The sequence below is a fragment of the Bombina bombina genome, chromosome 5 (assembly GCF_027579735.1).
Source record: "Bombina bombina isolate aBomBom1 chromosome 5, aBomBom1.pri, whole genome shotgun sequence".
Lineage (NCBI taxonomy): Eukaryota > Metazoa > Chordata > Amphibia > Anura > Bombinatoridae > Bombina > Bombina bombina.
Genome location: NC_069503.1, coordinates 273,677,265 through 273,700,127, shown reverse-complemented (window position 1 = coordinate 273,700,127; position 22,863 = coordinate 273,677,265). Strand labels below are relative to the sequence as shown.

Below are 22,863 nucleotides of genomic sequence, written 5' to 3'. Positions count from 1 at the left end.
CTTTTGCGGGGCATTGCCCCAAAGAAATCAGCTCTTTTACCTTAAAAAAAAAAATACAAACAACCCCCCCAACAGTAAAAACCACCACCCACACAACCAACCCCCCAAATAAAACCCTAAATAAAAAAACCTAAGCTCCCCATTGCCCTGAAAAGGGCATTTGGATGGGCATTGCCCTTAAAAGGGCATTTAGCTTTTTTGCGGCCCAAAGCCTTAACCTAAAAATAAAACCCACCCAATAAACCCTTAAAAAACCTAACACTAACCCCTGAAGATCCACTTACAGTTTTGAAGATCCGACATCCATCCTCAACGAAGCCGGGAGAAGTCCTCAATGAAGCAGCAAGAAGTCCTCAACAAAGCCGGGAGAAGTGGTCATCCAGACGGGCAGAAGTCTTCACCCAGACGGCATCTTCTATCTTCATCCATCCGGCACAGAGCGGGTCCATCTTCAAGACATCCGACGCGGAGCATCCTCTTCTTTCCGACGACTAACGATGAATGAAGGTTCCTTTAAATTACGTCATCCAAGATGTCGTCCCTTAGATTCCGATTGGCTGATAGAATTCTATCAGCCAATCAGAATTAAGGTTGAAAAAATCCTATTGGCTGATTGAACTTCAATCCTATTGGCTGATCCAATCAGCCAATAGGATTGAGCTGGCATTCTATTGGCTGTTCCAATCAGCCAACAGAATGTGAGCTCAATCCTATTGGCTGATTGCATCAGTCAATAGGATTTTTTCAACCTTAAGAAGTCTATCAGCCAATCGGAATCTAAGGGACGCCATCTTGGATGACGTCATTTAAAGGAACCTTCATTCGTCGTTAGTCGTCGGAAAGAAGAGGATGCTCCGCGTCGGATGTCTTGAAGATGGACCTGCTCCGCGCCGGATGGATGAAGATAGAAGATGCCATCTGGGTGAAGACTTCTGCCCGTCTGGAGGACCACTTCTCCCGGCTTGGATGAAGACTTCTCCCGGCTTCATTGAGGACTTCTTGCCGCTTTGCTGAGGACTTCTCCCGGCTTCGTTGAGGATGGATGTCGGATCTTCAAAACTGTAAGTGGATCTTCAGGGGTTAGTGTTAGGTTTTTTTTAAGTGTTTATTGGGTGGGTTTTATTTTTAGGTTAGGGCTTTGGGCCGCAATAGAGCTAAATGCCCTTTTAAGGGCAATGCCCATCCAAATGCCCTTTTCAGGGCAATGGGGAGCTTAGGTCTTTTTAGTTAGGGTTTTATTTGGGGGGTTGGTTGTGTGCGTGGTGGGTTTTACTGTTGGGGGGGGTTGTATGTATTTTTTTTTCAGGTAAAAGAGCCGATTTCTTTGGGGCAATGCCCCGCAAAAGGCCCTTTTAAGGGCTATTGGTAGTTTAGGCTAGGTTTTTTTTTTACATGGGGGGGGGGGCTTTTTATTTTGATAGGGCTATTAGATTGGGTGTAATTAGTTTAAATAATTTGTTTTTTATTTTCTGTAATTTAGTGGGGTTTTTTTTTGTAATTTAGGTAATTGTATTTAATTTATTTAATTGTATTTAATTTAGGTAATTTATTTAATTGTAGTGTAGTGTTAGGTGTTAGTGTAACTTAGGTTAGGTTTTATTTTACAGGTAAATTTGTATTTATTTTAGCTAGGTAGTTAGTAAATAGTTAATAACTATTTACTAACTAGTCTACCTAGTTAAAATAGATACAAACTTGACTGTAAAAAATAAATAAACCCTAAGCTAGATACAATGTAACTATTAGTTATATTGTAGCTAGCTTAGGGTTTATTTTACAGGTAAGTATTTAGTTTTAAATATGAATTATTTAGGTAATGATAGTAATTTTATTTAGATTTATTTAAATTATATTTAAGTTAGGGAGTGTTAGGGTTAGACTTAGGTTTAGGGGTTAATAAATATAGTATAGTGGCGGCGACATTGGGGCGGCAGATTATGGGTTAATAAATGTAGATAGGTGGCGGTGATGTTAGGGACAGCAGATTAGGGGTTAATAATATTTAACTAATGTTTGCGAGGTGGGAGTGCGGCAGTGTCGGGGTTAATATGTTTATTCTAGTGGCGGCGGTGTCGGGAGCGGCAGATTAGGGGTTAATAAATGAAGGTAGCGGCGATGTTAGGGGCGGCAGATTAGGGGTTAATAATATTTAACTAGTGTTGGCGGTTTAGGGGTTAATATGTTTATTATAGTGGCGGCGATGTCCGGAGCAGCAGATTAGGGGTTAATAATTTTATTTTAGTGTTTGCGATGCGGGAGGGCCTCGGTTTAGGGGTTAATAGGTAGTTTATGGGTGTTAGTGTACTTTGTAACTCTTTAGTTACGAGTTTTATGCTACAGCTTTGTAGTGTAAAACTCATAACTACTGACTTTAAAATGCGGTACGAATCTTGACGGGATAGGGTGTACCACTCACTTTTTGGCCTCCCAGGACAAGCTCTTAATACCAGTGCTATGGAAGTCCCATAGAAAAAAAAGACTATACGCAATTTGCATAAGTTGATTTGCGGTAAGGCCAAAAAAGTGTGCGGTGCCCCTAAATCTGCAAGACTCGTAATACCAGCGGTAGTAAAAAAGCAGCGTTATGAGGCTTAACGCTGCTTTTTTACTCATAACGCAAGACTTGTAATCTAGCTGTAAGTAACTTAGCATGATGGAGTTCACATACAATTTTTTTTTAAAAATGATATAAAAATATTTGGAAGCTAAAGATATTATTCAATGCATCCAGCACAAATCATTACTTACTGTGCCTTCTTCCGGATCATAGAACCGCTGGATGAGCTGTACAGTGGTACTCTTACCACAGCCACTGCTTCCAACCAAGGCCACTGTTTTTCCACTAGGGATCTTTAGGTTCATACCTTTCAAAACCTTCAAAACAAAGTTAAAAAAAAGTCATATTAGAAACAAAACAAAAATATAAAGGATAGCAGAGAGTTTAAAGGGATATAAACCCCCAAATTTTTCTTTAATGATTCTGATAAAGCATGCAATTTTAAAGGGACAGTCAACACCAGAATTTTTGTTGTTTAAAAAGAAAGATAATCCATTTATAACCCATTCCACAGTTTTGCATAACTAACATAGTTATAATAATACACGTTTTACCTCTGTAATTACCTTGTATCTAAGCTTCTGTTGACTGCCCCCTTATTTTATTTCTTTTGACAGACTTGCATTTCACCAATCAGTGCTCACTCTTAGGTAACTTCATGTGCATGAGTTTAATGTTTTCTATATGAAACACATGAACTAATGCCCTCTAGTGGTCAAAATGCACTCCAATTAGAGGAAGTCTTCAAGGTATAAGAAATTAGCATATGAACCTCCTAGGTTTAGCTTTCAACTAAGAATACCAAGAGAACAAAGCAAAATTGGTGATAAAAGTAAATTGGGAAGTTGTTTAAAATTACATGCCCAATTTAAATCATAAAAGTTTTTTTTTGGCTTGACTGTCCCTTTAAACAATTTTCTAATTTACTTCTATTATCAATTTTGCTTTGTTCTCTTGGTGTTTTTTGTGGAAAAGCAGGGATATATGCGTATGAGCCGCCCCATATCTCGAGCACTATATGGCAGCAGTTTTCCAAGAATGGTATCCATTTGACAGAGCACTAATTGGCAACACTATTTTCTGCCATGTTGTGCTCCTGTGCCTACCTAGGTATCTCTTTAACACAGAATATCATGGGAACAAAGCAAATTTGATTATATAAGTAAATTGGAAACTTTTTAAATGGTATTGTCTGAATCACAAAATACATTTTTTGTTTCATATCCCTTTAAAGACACAGTAAACATTTTCTTTCATGATTCAGAGATTACAATTTTAAACAACTTTCCAATTTACTTCCATTATCAAATTGATCAAATTGTGCATATTCTTTTTAATTGCGCACTTTCTGAGACAACAGCTCCTACTTAACACGTGCAAGAGTTCACAGTGTATACGTATAAGAGTCTGTGATTTGCTGATGACTGTCACATGATACATGGGGCCGGCAAATGGAAGAAATTTCAAATTGATCAGAAAAAAAAGTCTACTGCTGATTTGAAATTCGTAGGAACTGTTATTGCATGAACGTTTATGATTCCCCCACTAATTTAGCTATTGTAAACACATGACTAGATTACGAGTGGAGCGGTAATTACCGCTCCCACGCTTACTCCACTCAACTTCTGCAATTTGCACACGTCGGGTATTACAAGTGTAATCTAAATCTTTATCGATTGTGCGCTAACCCGACGTGCACAAAGAGCAGAAGTTACAATATCGCCACCGCATTAACATACTCTCACATTGACTTCAATGGAGAGAGAAAAGTGGGGGGGGGGGGGGGGGGGGGGGGAAACTAACACTCATACTCGTGCACTAACCAGAATTGCCATGAGCCCCCTACTCTAATAATCCTTAACAAGTTGCATAGCACACCGCAAAGTCCCCAATACGCTATTAACCCCTAAACCGCCACACACCCACAACGCAAAGTAACCTACTTTTACACATTCTTTTTTTTTTAAACTTACATGAAAAAATAAAAACCTAACCTTACCTTTAAAAATACAGAAATCTAACCTTACCTTTAAAAACCTAACATTACTGAAAAAAACTTACATTAAAAAAAATAAACAACCTATCATAACAAAAAATAAAAAAAACTACTATTACAATAACAACAAACAAATTACCAAAAATAAAAAACAGAATTTATGCTTACCTGATAAATTACTTTCTCTTACAGGTGTATTCAGTCCACGGATTCATCCTTACTTGTGGGATATTCTCAATCCCACAAGTAAGGATGAAGCCGTGGACTGAATACACCAAGTAAGAGAAAACAGAATTTATGCTTACCTGATAAATTACTTTCTCTTACAGGTGTATTCAGTCCACGGATTCATCCTTACTTGTGGGATTGAGAATATCCCACAAGTAAGGATGAATCCGTGGAATGAATACACCAAGTAAGAGAAAAGGAGTTATGCCTTTTCTCAAAAAACCCACTTAAAAAAAACAAAACAAAAAAAACACCCCAAAATAAAAAAAAACTATACTAACACTAAACTACAGAAATAGTACTCACCAATGATGAATCCAGGCGGCAGCACTCCATCTTCATCCCGACGGCGATCTTCATCCATCTTATCTTCTGTCCCCAATGTCCTCTTTATGTGGTCACCAGCCACACACTGATTTTTAAATGCGTGGTACCCCCCCCAAATTCAAAGCAGACAATATAATGAAAGCTTTTTCTATTCGCTAATTTGAATTTGAAATTGAAAATCAGCTAATAGGAATGCAAGGGTACCCATACTTCACATTCAAAATTCAGTGTGCTGCTGGTGACCGCATGAAGAGGACATTGTGGAAGGAAGATAAGAAGATAGCTGAAGATTGCTGCATGGATGAAGATGGAGGGCTGCCACTCGCATTAATCTGGTGAGTACTATCTTTGGGGTTTAGAGTTTTTTTGGGGTGGTTTTTTTAGACTAGGGTTTTTTTTTTAGATAGCATTTTTTTTATTGGGGGGTGATTGTTGAGTTTTTTTTTGTTTATTTTTTAAAAAAGAGCTGACACTTTAGGGCAATGCCCTACAAATTTCCCTTTTTAAAGCAATTTCTGTAGTTTAGTGCTAATATAGGTTTTTTATTTTGGGGTGATTTTTTTTCATTAAGTGAGGTGAGGTTTTAGAATAGGCATAACTAGTTGTATTTATTTTTGTAATGGTAGTTTTTTTGGAATGGTAGTTTTTTTTGTAATGTTACGTTTGTTAGTTTTAAGGTAAGCTCAGGTTTTGTTGTTTTTTTACAGGTAAAGTTTTTTGGTTTTTTTTTACAGGTAAGGTTAGTCTGATTTGGGGTAACTTAGGGGGTGTTAGGTTAGGTGGGTTACTTTACGATGGAGGTGTGGCTGTTTAGGGGTTAATAGTGTAGTGGGTTACTTTGTGAAATGGGGAGTAGCGGTTTAGGGGTTAATAATGTAGTGGGTTACTTTGCAATGGGGTGTGTGGCGGTAGGGGTAAATAGAATAGTTTAGTGCAACTGTTTCCTCCAGCCAAACTCTGAAAGGTTGCTTAAAATGTTTCACCTAGATTTAGAGTTTTGCGGCCAAAGGGGTGTGTTAGCTACGCATGTTTTTTTTCTAGCGCTGCTTCTAAACAACGCTGGTATTTAGAGTTCTCTGAAGGGCTGCATTAGGCTCCAAAAAAGGAGCGTACAGGCATATTTACCGCCACTTCAACTCTCAATACCAGCGTTGCTTACGGTAGCGGCTAGCTGGAAAAACGTGCTCGTGCACGATTCCCCCATAGGAAACAATGGGGCAGTTTGGGCTGGAAAAAAAACCTAACACCTGCAAAAAAGCAGCGTTCAGCTCCTAACGCAGCCCCATTGTTTCCTATGGGGAAACACTCTCTAAGTCTACACCTAACACCCTAACATGAACCCCGAGTCTAAACACCCCTAACCTTACACTTATTAACCCCTAATCTGCCGCCCCTGCTATCGCTGACACCTGCATTATATTATTAACCCCTAATCTGCCGCTCCGTACACCGCCGCAACCTACATTATCCCTATGTACCCCTAATCTGCTGCCCCTAACATCGGCGACCCCTATATTATATTTATTAACCCCTAATCTGCCCCCCCAAGGTCGCCGCTACCTACCTACACTTATTAACCCCTAATCTGCAGACCAGACCTCGCCGCTACTCTAATAAATGTATTAACCCCTAAAGCTAAGTCTAATCCTAACCCTAACACCCCCCTAAATTAAATATAATTTTAATCTAACAAAATAAATTAAATATTATTAACTAAAGTCTTCCTATTTAAAGCTAAATACCTGTAAAATAAACCCTAATATAGCTACAATATAACGAATAATTATATTGTAGCTATTTTAGGATTTATATTTATTTTACAGGCAACTTTGTATTTATTTTACAATAGCTATTAAATAGTTATTTACTATTTAATAGCTACCTAGTTAAAATAATTACAAAATTACCTGTAAAATAAATCCTAACCTAAGTTACAATTAAACCTAACACTACACTATCAATAAATAAATTAAATCAATTACCTACAATTACCTACAATTAAATAAACTAAACTAAATTACAAAAAACAAACAAACACTAAATTACAAAAAATAAAAAGATTACAAGAATTTTAAGCTAATTACACGTACTCTAAGCCCCCTAATAAAATAACAAAGCCCCCCAAAATAAAAAAAATTCCCTACCCTAATCTAAATTAAAAAAGTTAACAGCTCTATTACCTTACCAGCCCTTAAAAGGGCTTTTGCGGGGCATGCCCCAAAGAAATCAGCTCTTTTGCCTGTAAAAAAAAAACACAATACCACCCCCCAACATTACAACCCACCACCCACATACCCCTAACTCTAACCCAAACCCCCCTTAAATAAACCTAACACTACCCCCCTGAAGATCTCCCTACCTTGAGCCGTGTTCACCCAGCCGGGCACCGATGGGCCAAAAGAGGGCATCCGGAGGGGCAGAAGTCTTCATCCTATCCGGGCAGAAGAGGACATCCGGACCGGTAGACATTTTCATCCAAGCGGCATCTTCTATCTTCATCCATCCGGAGCGGAGCGGAGCCATCTTCTTCCAGCCGACGCGGATCCATCATTCTTCCACGACGCCTACTCGCCGAATGAAGGTTCCTTTAAATGACGTCATCCAAGATGGTGTCCCTCGAATTCCGATTGGCTGATAGGATTCTATCAGCCAATCGGAATTAAGGTAGGAAAAATCTGATTGGCTGATTCAATCAGCCAATCAGATTCAAGTTCAATCAGATTGGCTGATCCAATCAGCCAATCAGATTGAGCTTGCATTCTATTGTCTGATCGGAACAGCCAATAGAATGCAAGCTCAATCTGATTGGCTGATTGGATCAGCCAATCTGATTGAACTTGAATCTGATTGGCTGATTGAATCAGCCAATCAGATTTTTCCTACCTTAATTCCGATTGGCTGATAGAATCCTATCAGCCAATCGGAATTCGAGGGACGCCATCTTGGATGACGTCATTTAAAGGAACCTTTATTTGGCGAGTAGGCGGCGTGGAAGAAGGATGGATCTGCGTCGGCTGGAAGAAGATGGCTCCACTCCGGATGGATGAAGATAGAAGATGCCGCTTGGATGAAGATGTCTACCGGTCCGGATGTCCTCTTCTGCCCGGATAGGATGAAGACTTCTGCCGCTCCGGTTGCCCTCTTTTGGTCCCTCGGTGCCCGGCTGGGTGAACACGGCTCAAGGTAGGGAGATCTTCAGGGGGGTAGTGTTAGGTTTATTTAAGGGGGGGGGTTTGGGTTAGAGTAGGGGTATGTGGGTGGTGGGTTGTAATGTTGGGGGGTGGTATTGTGTGTTTTTTTACAGGCAAAAGAGCTGATTTCTTTGGGGCATGCCCCGCAAAAAGCCCTTTTAAGTGCTGGTAAGGTAATAGAGCTGTTAACTATTAATTTATATTAAGGTAGGGAAATTTTTTTATTTTGGGGGGCTTTGTTATTTTATTAGGGGGCTTAGAGTACGTGAATTTAGCTTAAAATTCTTGTAATCTTTTTTTATTTTTTGTAATTTAGTTTAGTTTATTTAATTGTAGGTAATTGATTTAATTTATTTATTGATAGTTTAGTGTTAGGTTTAATTGTAACTTAGGTTAGGATTTATTTTACAGGTAATTTTGTAATTATTTTAACTAGGTAGCTATTAAATAGTAAATAACTGGCGTTAGCCCATAAAGCTCTTAACTACTGACTTTTTTCTGCTCACTTCAGCCAAGACTCTAAATACCAGCATTAGGAAGATCCCATTGAAAAGATAGGATACGCAATTGGCGTAAGGGGATCTGCGGTATGGAAAAGTCGCGGCTGGAAAGTGAGCGTTAGACCCTTTCCTGGCTGACTATAAATACCAGCGGGCGGACAAAAGCAGCGTTAGGACCCCTTAACGCTGCTTTTGACGACAACCGCAGAACTCTAAATCTAGGCGTTTGAGAATTAAATGTAATTGCGTTTGAGTGATCACATTTACTTTCAACTTGTAATACGAGCGGACATAGCTGCCCGACGCCGCCCACAGAAAATATGGGGAGTGTAAATTAGTGCAAATTCATACAAGCGAATTGGCAGTAATTTAAACAGTGCACCACTTGTTATATGGATTTGAGTGTTAAAACACTGCGCTCCAGTCGTAATCTGGCCCAATATATGTTGGATATCAGTAAGTCAAGTGGCATTTAGTCACTTAGCTAGAATTCCCTGGTCAAAGAGTTGGTTGTTGGAGAGGTGCGGGCTTGAGCCCCCTTTAGTATAGGGATGTCTGATTTAGACTGGCTAATCTAGGATTTATCTAATTAGAATGAGGCTTTTCTGAGAATTAAATAGGGCACTAGACACAAGCAGCATATATACATATGCCCCTGAAACAGGGACAGCTTTTCCTAAAAGCATTCTTTTGCTAAAATAAACATATTGTAAACATACTATTTAAAACTGAAATGTACTCATGCACATTTTGAATATTATTATCATGATTTCATGCAGTGTTTCAGATATTTAATATTCCAGGGAGATTCATTTTTATCAATGCCCCTTGTTAGTACACAAGGTCAGGGGGTAAACTTTCATGAAGCACTAAGATTCTGAAGGTCCATATACCTTTACACCTATACTGATAAGGTCCAGTTTTTTAATAATGCTCAGGATATTTCTACTGTATGCCACAAATAAGAGATCCGTCAGTAGTAACTGCATCCAACCAATAATTTATCTTCATTCAATTTATTTTAAAAAAATGACTCCCAGTGTAAGCAATATCTATAACTAAATACTATGGCTGCAACTAACGATTATTTTCATAATCGATTAATCGTCCGATTATTTTTTCGATTAATCGACTAATCGGATAAAAAGAGAATCAATAATAGTTTTCTATGTTTTAAATAAAATCCACATAATGAGTGTTACAAATATAAACTTTAGACGAAAACTTTACATTAACACAACCGTTTCTTCAATTTTTAAGTAGCAGAGCACAGTTTTATAATTAAACAAAACACAACCACAAACTGTTTGAAAAGAGGTAGAACTAGAAAGAGTTAGACTATCACTGTTAATAACATTCTGTTATTCACTCTTTCAGAAACTTTGGACTGAAATGCAAAAATCTCAACTTGTCCACATGCTTCTGGCTAAGGCTGGTTCTCTGTTTGCAGCTATATTTCCTGCAGCAGAGAAAAGGCTGTTGAGGTGTATAAGTAGGGTTTTGGCCTATTTCACCAAAGTGGGATATTTATCTTTGTTAGCTCTTCACTAATAATGCTAAGTGTTTTCTACCTCGGCAAGGGGCCTCTCAATAAAGTAACCCTTGACTTCATTCTAACATAAAAATATCTTGAATATCTATATGCAATGGTAAATAACCAGCTATAAGGTTAGGGGAAATATCTAGTCCGCTCTAAAAATAACAAATATATACTTATAAAGGTTGAATCTGGTACATATTATCACAATTTATTAAAAATATAAAAAAACAATAAAAAACAAAATCAAAAGCGCTAAGGACTGTATATCAATAACAGGACAAAGCCTTACACATTTATTTATACAGTACATATAATCAGCAATAGCAAGCAATCCGCTAATAATTGTGCAAACAGATAATACGGCACATCAATTTAAATAACTCCCATCAAACTAGGGGCAAGGTGTAAACAACAAGCTTGGCACTATATCATGAAAAGCATAGTTCCAAATCACCAGATTTAATATAAACAATCTAAATGATGACTATTATATCTGGGTTGCACATAAGCCAGGGGTAGTTGTAAACTTATACTGTCCTGAAAAAGTGAAAAGTAGACGCCCTTTAAAGGGACATGAAACCCAAAATATTTCTTTCATGATTCAGATAGAGAATACAATTTTAAACAACTTTCCAATTTACTTCTATTATCTAATTTGCTTCATTCTTTAGATATCCCTTTTTGAAGAAATAGCAATGCACATGGGTGAGCCAATAACAAGAGGCATCTATGTACAGCCACCAATCAGCAGATACTGAGCATATCTAGATATGCTTTCCAAGTATATCACGAGAATGAAGCAAATTAGAAAACAGAAGTATATTAGAAAACTGTTTAAAATAGCATGCCCTTTCTAAAGCATGAAAGAAAGTTTTTGGCTAGAATGTCCCTTTAAGCTAAGGACATAACCATAAAACACAATACCATATGCAGGAATTCATTGGAGTGAAGCAGCTGGTGTTGTGCACAGACCAACTAATTGCAAACCAACTAATCGATTAATCGATTATGAGATTCGTTGGCAACTATTTTCATAATCGATTATTATCGATTATGCCGATTAGTTGTTGCAGCTCTACTAAATACACATTTTATAACTACTGTTATTTCTATTAAGTTTGAAACAATTCATTGGCACAGTGATTTTTAAACTGCTCTAGTACAAGTCATCACTTCAGGTTTTATACTTAATTAACTTTATCATTTCATGCATTTCCCTCTAATCATGGGTGCTGCCATTATAAAACCTAGGGTACACTGAAGGTATCTGAAGGAAAGTTTTTGCGCATGTGCAAAAAGGTCAGCACTGGAATGTAGTGAATTATAGATTTCAATATGGCAGCCCCATACATAGAGGGAGATGGGGAATTAATACTATGCTAATAACATGTATTTAGTGTTTAATGTCCCCTAAACAAATAAATACAAAATGTACAGACTTTTTGTATGTATTTAGTAAAAATAAATAATTTGCAAAGTGTCTTAGAAAATATACATCAGCTACCTGAACATCTGGTCTGGATGGGTAAGTAAACTTCACATTTTTAAATTCTATGTCTCCTTTTATCTGGTTCGGTTTTGAGCCTGCTGAAGAAAAGCTGTCGATCTTTGGTTGCTGTGTAAAAATAAAAGACACAAAATAATAAACTTTTTTCAACTAGAATATACATAGGCCTTAAAAAACAACTTGTTTTATATTATATTGCTATGTTTGTATAATTGAAATTTATATATACTTTTTACATAACACTGATATGTAGGGGCCGATTTATCAAGGGCCAAATGGCCCCTGATGCCCATGTTTCCACGTGAGCCTTCAGGCTCGCCGGAAACAGCAGTTATGAAGCAGCGGTCTTAAGACCGCTGCTCCTTAACTGGTCCGCTGCCTCAGGCTGCGGAAATCAATCCGCCCGATCCTATACAATAGGGTTGATTGACACCCCCTGCTAGGGGCCGATTGGCCGCGAATCTGCAGGGGGCGGCATTGAACAAACAGTTCACTAGAACTGCTTATGCAATGTTAAATGCCGACAGCGTATGCTGTCAGTATTCAGCGATGTCTGTCGGACATAATACGCTACAGCATATCATGTTGGAGAGACATTGATAAATCGGCCCCAATGACTTTATCATCCGGCTAAGAAAATATTTTTTAAATGTATTATTTATAATGGTTTCATTTAGGGCAAGACAGTTTTGGAAATGATAAATATTGCATAATTACATTTAAAATAAGCTTTTTGGCATGGCTAAAGTGACAAAATTAAACTTTCATAAATCAGATAGAGCACACAATTTTAAACAACTTTCCAGTTCACTTCCATTATCTAAATGTGCACAATCTTTTTATATGCACATTTTTGAGGCACCAGCAAATACTGAGCAATTTTTTGATTGGCTGATGGCTGTCACGTTACATTAGGAAGCAAAATGTAACTAACTTTTACCTAGATTACGAGTTTTGTGCTAAACAGAGTGCGAAACTAACGCCAAAAAAGTTGCGTTATTTCACTCTCCATAACGCTGCTACTATGAGTTACTGAAAAGTCTCCTTGTGCGTGCAATATGGTGGCGTTAAGCTACATACCGCACAAAAGCCAAGGGCTGCTTTGACGTGCTTGTGCACGCTTTCCCCATAGACATCAATGGGGAGAGAGTGTTAGAAAAAAACACCTGAAGTGCGGAATGAAAAATCTCTGTAACGCAACCCCATTGATGTCTATGCGGAAAAAAAGTTACATTTAAACCTAACACCCTAACATAAACCCCAAGTCTAAACATCCCTAATCCGCCGCCCCCAAATATCGCCGACATCTAAATAAAGTTATTAACCCCTAATCCGCTGCTCCCTGACATCGCTGACACTAAATAAAGTGATTAACCCCTATGCCGCCGCTTCCCGACATTGCCGCCACTATAATAAAGCTATTAACCCCTATTCCGCCGCTCCCTGACATTGCCGCCACTATAATAAAGCTATTAACCCCTAATCTGCCGCTCCCCGACATCGCTGCCACTATAATAAAGCTATTTACCCCTAAACCTCTGGCCTCCCACATCGCCGCCACTAAATAAACCTATTAACCCCTAAACCTTCGCCTCCCACTTGTGAAATAAAAATAAACCTAACATTAAACTATAAATTAACCTAACATAACTATTCTAATAAAATAAAAAAATACTACCAATTAAAAAATCTAAATTACAAATTTAAAAAAACCTAACACTACGAAAAAAATAAAAAAATATGAAATTACAAAAAATAATAAACACTAAATTACGAAAAATAAAAAACAATTACACCTAATCTAATAGCCCTATAAAATTAAAAACAACCCCTAGCCTATAATAAACTACCAATAGCCCTTAAAAAGGCCTTTTGCAGGGCATTGTCCTAAGTTAAACAGCTCTTTTACCTGTAAAAAAAAAAAAAAATAGTAAAACCCACCATCAAACCAACCCCCCAAAATAAAAAAAACCTAAGCTACCCATTGCCCCTAAAGGGGCATTTGTATGGGCATTGCCCTTAAAGGGGCATTTAGCTCTTTTTCAAATTGCCCAAACCCTAATCTGAAAAAAAAAAATTACGATTGGTTTCGGTATAGCTATACCGCAAGCATTTTAGCCTGTAACACAACATCCATTCCGCACTCAAAAAAAGTTTTTGCGTGGGATTTTCATAGCGCCGGTATTACAGGTTGTGCGGTGAAGTAAAATGCTTGCGTTACAGCCTATACCGACACAATCCATACCGCCATCTGAAACCAGTAGTTATGAGTTTTGCGCCACAAAAATGTTTCACAAAACTCATAACTAAAGTGTTACAAAGTACACTAACACCCATAAACTACCTATTAACCTCTAAATCACCACCCTCTCGCATCACAAACACTATATTAATCCCTAATCTGCCGTCCACCCACATCACGACTATTAAATAAATCTAATAACCCCTAATCTGACGCTCCTGACATCGCCGACACTAATAAAAATTATTAACACCTATTCCGCCGCTCCCGACATCACCGCCACTATAATAAAATTATTAACCCCTATTCCGCCACTCCCGGACATCACTGCCACTATATTAAAGTTATTAACCCCTAAACCTCTGGCCTCCCACATCTCCGCAACTAAATAAACCTATTAACCCCTAAACCTTCGGCCTCCCACATCTCCACCACAAAATAAACCTATTAACCCCTAAACCGCCGGCCCCCACATAGCAAAACACTAAATAAACTATTAACCCCTAATATTAACCCCTAATATTAGAAGTGTAAGGTTAGGTTAATTTACAGTTTAATGTTAATTAGGGGTTAATAGGTTTATTTAGTTGCGGAGATGTGGGAGGCCGGAGGTTATAGGGTTAATAGATTTATTTAGTTGCGGAGATGTGGGAGGCCCCATGTTTAGGGGTTAATAACTTTATTATAGTGTCGGCGGTGTCGGGGTTAATGACTTTATTATAGTGTCGGCGATGTTGGGAGCGGCAGATTAGGGGTTAATCACTTTATTTAGGTGTCTGTGATGTCAGGGGGCGGCGGATTAGAGGTGTTTAGACTTGGGGTTTTTTCCCCATAGACATCAATGGGGTTGCGTTACGGAGATTTTTCATTTCGCGATCGCAGGTGTTAGTTTTTTTTCTAACACTCTCTCCGCATTGATGTCTATGGGGGAAAGCGTTCACAAGCACCTCCAAGCAGTCCTTGGATTTTGAGCGGTATGTAACTTATCGCCACCATATCGCACGCACAAGGAGGCTTTTCAGTAACTAGTAATGGCAACGCTATGGAGGGTGAAATAACGCAACTTTTTTGCCGTTAGTTTCGCACCCTGTTTAGCGCAAAACTCGGAATCTAGGTGATTATTTGGGCATTTAATTTTCTTATAGACCAATCTACATAACTCAAATAATAAAAAGACAATGCAAAAGTACTAAGTTTGAATTTCAACTGAGTAGTAGATTTTTTCTGACAAATGTCAAACTGGTAAATTACGAGTTTTGCGTTGCGGCTTTTAACGCTGAAAAAAATGGCAATTTCAGGATAATGGCAGTAAGGCACTATTACGAGTGGTGTCGGTATAGCTATACAGCAAGCTTTTTAGCCTGTAACCCAACGTCCATGCCGCACTCAAAAAATTATGTTTTTGTGTGGGATTTTTATAGCGCCGGTATTACAGGTTGTGCGGAGAGGCTAAAATGCTTGCGTTACAGCCTATACCGACACGATCCATGCCATCTGAGAGCAGTAGCTATGAGTTTTGTGTAACAAAAATGTTTCACAAAACTCATAACTAAACTGTTACAAACTACACTAACACCCATAAACTACCTATTAACCCCTTAAAACGCCACCATTCTGCATCGCAAACACTATATTAAACTTATTACCGCCCACCCACATCGCAACTATTAAATAAATTTATTAACCCCTAATATGCCGTTACCCGACATCGTAGACACTATAAAAAAGTTATTAACCCCTAAAACTCCGGCCTCCCACATGTCTGCAACTAAATAAACCTATGAACCCCTAAACTGCCGGCCCCCCACATTGCAAAACATTAAATCAAACTATTAACCCCTAAACTTATCACCCCCATAACTGGGGGGGGGGGGGGAATGTTACTGAAATGAAAATATTATTTAAACTGCTGAATTTTGTATTTAGTCATTTCAAGTTAATGTTCTGTAAGCGGGTAATAAGATTATATGGTGATAATTTGGTGTAAACAGACCACAAAAGTACAGTAATGAGACTTACATTATCAATAATGGTGAATACTGCAAATGCTGCTCCCCTGGCATTGGAAAAGGCCTCAATATTAGGTGCTGTTTGTCCAACACTAAAGGCACCAATAATGACAGCAAAAAATACCTAGAATAAGTAAAGAAAAACAAAATGAAATACAAAAAAAATAATCTGTAGCCATAATTATCATGCAATTAAAATCTATAGAAATCATTATCATGCAATTATAAACTGATCAGACATTTTAGCAGAATCTAAAATGCAAATCACTGTATTTCGGTTTTGATTGGTAGCATTTTTGCAATATTCTATTTAGCAAAAAACTAAATTTATGCTTACCTGATAAATTTCTTTCTTTCCGGGCATGGAGAGTCCACAACTTCATTCCAATTACTAGTGGGATATTCAACTCCTGGCCAGCAGGAGGAGGCAAAGAGCACCCCAGAAAAGCTGTTAAGTGTCACTTCCTTTACCCATAATCCCCAGTCATTCGGCCAAAGGGAAACGGGAAAAGAAGATAACACAAGGGAATAGAGGCGCATGAGGTTAACACAAAAAAGCTGCCTTCTTAAATTTAAATAAGGGCGAGGTTGTGGACTCTCCATGCTCGGAAAGAAAGAAATTTATCAGGTAAACATAAATTTCGATTTCTTTCCTATGGCAAAAGACGTTCATTCTGGGAAGAAGGATTGGGACAAAAAGAAAGAACAACAATTTCCTGATTAATATTGCGATTGGACACTACCTTAGGAAGAAATCACAGCTTTGTATGAAGGACTGCTTTAACTGCATGAAAAATAAGATAAGAGGAATCACACTGCAGAGCCGAGAGCTCATAAAACCCTGCAAGCAGAAGAAATAGAAAGAAGAAACAAAACCTCCCAAGATAACAATTTATTATCAACAGAATGCATTGGCTCAAACGGAGCCTGTTGCAAAACTTTAAGAACAAAGTTAAGGCTCCAAGGAGGAGCCACAGTTTTAAACACAGGTCTAATTCTGACCAGAGACTGAACAAAAGATTGGACATCCGGCAAATTTGCCAGACGTTTGTGCAAAAGAATAGACATTGCAGAAATCTGACTGACAAACCCTTCTCCAGGCCCTTCTGAAGAAAAGACGCAATTCTGGGTATCCTTACCCTGCTCCAAGAGAAACCCTTCGATTCACACCAATAAAGGTATTTGCGCCATACTTTATGGTAAATCTTGCGAGTAACAGGTTTACGAGCCTGGAGCATGGTATCAATGACCGTCCCAGAGAAGCCACGCCTAGCCAAAACTAGATGTTCAATCTCCAAACAGTCAGCTTCAGAGAATCTAGATTTGGATAGAGGAAGGGACCCTGAAGTAGAAGGTCCTTCCTCAGAGGTAACCTCCAAGGTGGAAGAGATGACATCTTCACTAGATCCGCATACCAGATCCTGCAAGGCCATGCAAGATGCTCTCTCCTGTTTGATACGAGCAATGACTCGTGGAAGGAGAGCAAACGGAGGAAACAGGTATACCAGATTGAGGTTCCAAGGAACCGCCAGAGCGTCTATCAGAATGGCCTGAGGATCTCTTGACCTTGAACCGTACCTTGGAAGCTTGGCATTTTGACGTGACACCATCAGATCCAACTCTGGAATCCCCCACCTGAGGGTTATCTGAGAGAACACTGCCGGATGAAGAGCCCACTCCCTGGGTTGAAAAGTCTGTCTGCTCAGAAAATCCACCTCCCAGTTGTCCACCCCTGGAATGTGGAGGGCGGATAGGAGAAAATCGTGAGCTTCCGCCTACTGCAGAATGCAAGTCACCTCCTTCATTGCTAAGGAACTACGAGTTCCCCCCTAATGGTTGATGTAAGCCACCGAGGTGATGTTGTCCGATTGGAATCTGATAAACCAGACTAAAGATAATTGAGGCCAAGCTGTCAAGGCATTAAAGATTGCTCTCAACTCTAAGATGTTTATGGGAAGAGAAGACTCCTCCCGAGCCCACAGGCCCTGAGCTTTTAATGAGCCCCAAACTGCCCCCCAGCCTAACAGGCTGGCGTCCGTGGTCACAATCACCCAGGAAGGTCTCAGGAAGCAAGTCCGCCGAGACAGATGGTCCTGAAAAATCCACCACGAGAGAGTATATTGTTAGGGGATCCAGACCTATCCTATGCGATAGATCTGAATGGTCTCCGTTCCACTGACTGAGCATGCATAGTTGCAGAGGTCTCAGATGGAACCGAGCAAAAGGAATGATGTCCATGGAAGCCACCATCAGACCAATCACCTCCATGCAAAGAACTACTGATGGCCGAATAGCAGAGTGGAGAGAAAGGCATGAAGCAAGAAGTTTGGATTTTCTGGCATCCGTCAGGAAAATCTTCATGGACAGGGAATCTATGATTGTCTCTAAGAAACACATCCTTATAGCTGGAACAAGGGAACTATTTTCCAGATTCACTTTCCAGCCGTGGGAATGTAGAAAAGACAACATCTCTGTATGAGATTGTGCTAGTTGAAAAGATGACGCCTGAACCAAGATGTCGTCTAGGTAAGGCACAACCGCAATTCCTTGAGATCTGACCACTGCCAAAAGAGCCCCCAGGGGCAAGGCCAAATGGAAGTGCAATAAACTGGAAATGCTTGTCCAGAAAGGCAAACCTCAGAAACTGATGATGATCCCTGTGAATGGGAACATGATGATGTGCGGCCTTCAGGTCTATGGTCGTCATGAACTGATCCTCTGGGACCAAGGGAAGAATAGAATGAATGGTTTTCATTTTGAAGGACGGAACCCTGAGGAAATTGTTGACACACTTTAGGTCTAAAATAGGACGGAAAGTTCCCTCCTTTGTGGGAACCACAATTTTTTTATAGAATCCTAGACTTTGTTCCCTTACAGGAACTGGAACAATCACTCCCAGGGAAGATAGGTCCTTTACGCAGTTTAAGAAGGCCTCTCTCTTTACCTGGTCTGCAGATAATCTTGAGAGGATGAATCTGCCCCTGGGAGGACAAGTCTTGAAACCTATTCTGTAACCCTGGGATACTATGTCCACAGCCCAAGGGTCTGGAACATTTCTTATCCAAGCCTGACGAAAAAGGGAAAGTCTGCCCCCTACCTGATCCAGGAAAGGACCGGGGGCAATCCCATTATACTGATTTAGAATCAGTGGAAGGCTTCTTGGTTTTCTTCCACTTGTTCCAAGGTTGACTGGACCTCCATGAGTTCTTGGATTGCTCCGGCTTGGAAGAGAAGGAGGAAGACTTCTGTCCTTATAAATTACGATAGGCACGATAATTAGAATTTTGGCAACCCTTAGGTCTATTCTTCTTGTCCTGAGGTAGGAAAGATTCCTTTCCACCCGTGATCTCAGAAATTATCTCCGCCAGACCAGGACAAAATAAAGTCTTAACCTTATAAAGGTAAAGACAAAAGCTTGGACTTGGAAGTTACATCAGCCGACCAAGGTTTTACCCACAAAGCTCTGCAAGCTAGAACCGCAAAGCTAGATATTTTGGCTCCCAGCCTAATCACTTGCATGTTGGCATCACAGATAAAAGTATTGGCCAGTTTAAGAGCCTTGATCCTATCAATAGTAGTCTCTTCTAAAAATCAGCTCAGACAAAGCATTGCACCAATAAGATGCTGCTCCCGCAACCGTAGCAATACTTGCAGCAGGTTGCCACTGTAATCCCTGATGAATGTACATCTTTTCTAAGTAAGCCTCTAGCTTCTTATCCATGGGATCCTTGAAAGAACAACTATCTTCTATAGGAATAGTAGTTCCTTTGGCTAGAGTAGAAATCGCTCCTTCTACTTTAGGCACAGTGCGCCACGAGTCACGAATGGAGTCAGCAAAAGGAAACATTTTTTCAAAAACAGGGGAAGGGAAAAAAGGAATCCCTGGCTTATCCCATTCCTGAGCTATAATTTCTGACATCTTGTCTGGAACAGGAACAACATCCACAGAAGAGGGAGTATCATAAACTCTATTAAGTTTAGTTGAATTTTTAGGGTTGACAATGACAGAAGCTTCGGAATCGTCCAAAGTAGCTAGAACCTCCTTCAGAAGCAACCGGAGGTGTTCAAGCTTAAATCTGAAATTAACTTCTTCAGATTCTGCAGAATCTTCCCCTAAGGAAATACAACTACAATTAATTGCACCCCTTCGGGGATCAGTGACGATGGAGCTTGCCATCGCTAACAAGCAAATTCCAGAGTGATAGAGGACGGGGGCTGACCGGTGTTTAACGGAGGGTGCGGATGGGATGAGGCTGGGGCGGACGGGGAGAGACGTGAGAGGAAAAGAGAGGGAATTTTTTATTTTTTTTGGCATGCCCAAGTTGTGGCATGCATATCTGTTTTATAAAATTTCTTCAATTCAGGTATGAACAATTTGTAGTTGTGGAAGACTGATAATAAGTAACCAGAATATGATTTATGTATGAACTCTGTATTATTGTTAGCCTAGAAGACTAACGTTTTTTTGCTTGATTAAAAAAAATCTTCCCCTATTATGTCAGAGTCTGAGATCTCACCCTCTGAAGCTACTGAGGTATCCTCCTCATCAGACATATGGGAGAGGTTGACCAGTGCAGATTTAGTGGGGTCAGAGAGAGGAAACACAGGGCACTGTATGTGAAACTATTAAGGCTTGGGAAATTTGTGGAGAAAGCTGAGGCATGTCATGCACAGCATTATCCTGAGAGACATTTGGCTCAGAAGGGAGTAATTTGTCTTTAAATTTGAAAGTCTTAGATAACCATGAGGAACAAAATTGCATAGGTAGAACTATAAAAACTTTAGATATTAAAAGCTTATTAGATTTAGGAAAAAGTAACCTGTCACACTTTTAAACAACTTCAGACTGTCTGAGGCGCCTACCGTTCCGGGAACTGAATAACACCACTAGTAATAGGAAGCGAGACTCTCCAGCTGATCAGAGTTCCTCTCCTCCTGGCAGACGATCCAATCACCAAATAACTAGCCAGAAAGTTGAAGCTCCAAGACTAACTAAGCTCTGCTCTTCACAAGAACACGGAAGGGTGGAGAGTAAACTGCGCCACAGGAATTACAAGCACGCGTTTCTAATTGCTCAAACCGAAAGTAAAAAGGATAAGTATTATATATCCCTTAACCCGTATCAGGGCTCTATAAAGAAGGGGGGAATATTAAAACCCCTTAAAAACCCTCCAGCCAGTGGTAATTAAAGGAAAACTCCAAGCATAGCTTTTCATTAACTGCTTAACTCTCTCTCAGTAACAGAAAACATACAAAGTGCCTGCAAAACTGCCCATTAATGTACCCTCAATAGGATAGACTATGTCCTAAAATAGATCCACTTGTGGATTAACCTCTAAAGTGCTGTCCTTCAGTACCTAGAAGGCAAAGGCACTATGGACCCAGCTGCAGGGCAGACAACAGCTACTTAGGTGTGACAGGCACTCCACTCCCTGTAAGGGACCTGTAGGAAAAGAAAGAACAGAGTAACCAACCCTGGCTTTCTGCAAAGGGGTAGCAAAAGTGTTAGAAGTAAAGCAAAGACTACCTCGCTGCCTTCTAACTGCTAAAAGCCACCACTACTCTTACTAAAGAGATTGACGTGGACACAGCTAGATCCCAATCTTTGCTTGCAGGAAAAAGTACCCATTAAAGGATTAAATCTTCTCAGACACTCATCTTTGCCATCCTCCGGATCATAGAGGCAAAGAATGACTGGGGGTTATGGGTAAAGGAAGTGACACTTTGCCTCCTCCTGCTGGCCAGGAGTTGAATATCCCACTAGCAATTGGAATGAAGTCGTGGATTCTCCATGTCATAGTAAAGAAATGCTTATAGAAATAAAAAATTTATATATATATATATATATATATATATATATATATATATATATATACACACACACACATATACACACATACAGTCATGGCCAAATATATTGGTACCCCTGCAATTCTGTGTGATAATGCACCACTTTGCCCAGAAAATTGCTGCAATTACATATGTTTAGGCATTCTCATTTTATTTCTTTTGTTTATATTGACACAAAAAAGTGGAGATAAAAAAGCCAAATCTGACACATTCCATGCAAAACTCCAAAATGGACTGGAAAAATTATTGGTACCCTCAATTTATTATTTGGTAGCACACACCTTGAAAAAAATAACTGAAATCAATCGCTTCCTGTAACCATCAATGATTTCTTACACCTCTCTACTGGAATTTTGGGCCACTCTTCTTTCACCTACTGCTCCAGGTCTCTCAGAATGGAAGGGTTCCTTTTCCCAACTGCTGTTTTGAGATCTCTCCACAGGTGCTCTATGGGATTGAGATCTGGACTCATTGCTGGCCAGTTCAGTACTCTCTAGCTCTTTGTCTAAAACCATGTCTGTGTGCTTTTTGACGTGTGCTTTGGGTTATTGTCCTGCTGTAAGACCCATGACCTCTGACGGTGACCCAACTTTCTGACACTGGGTCCTACATTGCAGCACAGAACCCTTTGGTAGTCTTCAGATTTCATAATGCCATGCACACAGTTAAGACATCCAGTGCCTGAAGCAGCAAAGCAACCCCACAACATCAGTGAACCTCCACCATGTTTGACTGTAGGGACTGTATTCTTTTCTTTAAAAGCCTCATTTCTTTTTCTGAAAACAGTAGAATGATGGGCTTTACCAAAAAAGCTGTAATTTTGTTTCGTCTGTCCAAAGCACATTCTCCCAAAAGGATTTTGGCTTCCTCAGGTAAGTTTTAGCAAATTCCAATCTGGCTTTTTTATGTTTCTGTG

The 22,863-nt window shown here is 39.5% G+C and overlaps 1 protein-coding gene across 1 annotated transcript in view; it reads right to left on the bottom strand.

Annotated features, from left to right (window-relative positions):
* The window catches only part of ABCB1 (ATP binding cassette subfamily B member 1), a 273,231-nt gene that overhangs the window by 125,594 nt on the left and 124,774 nt on the right, over window positions 1–22,863 (bottom strand). The window contains exons 10-12 of the mRNA XM_053713996.1: window positions 16,108–16,221; window positions 11,844–11,954; window positions 2,749–2,874 (exon numbers count right to left, since the gene is read on the bottom strand). Coding sequence (XP_053569971.1) covers window positions 2,749–2,874; window positions 11,844–11,954; window positions 16,108–16,221 — 351 coding nt within the window. The remainder of the gene's footprint in view (window positions 1–2,748; window positions 2,875–11,843; window positions 11,955–16,107; window positions 16,222–22,863) is intronic.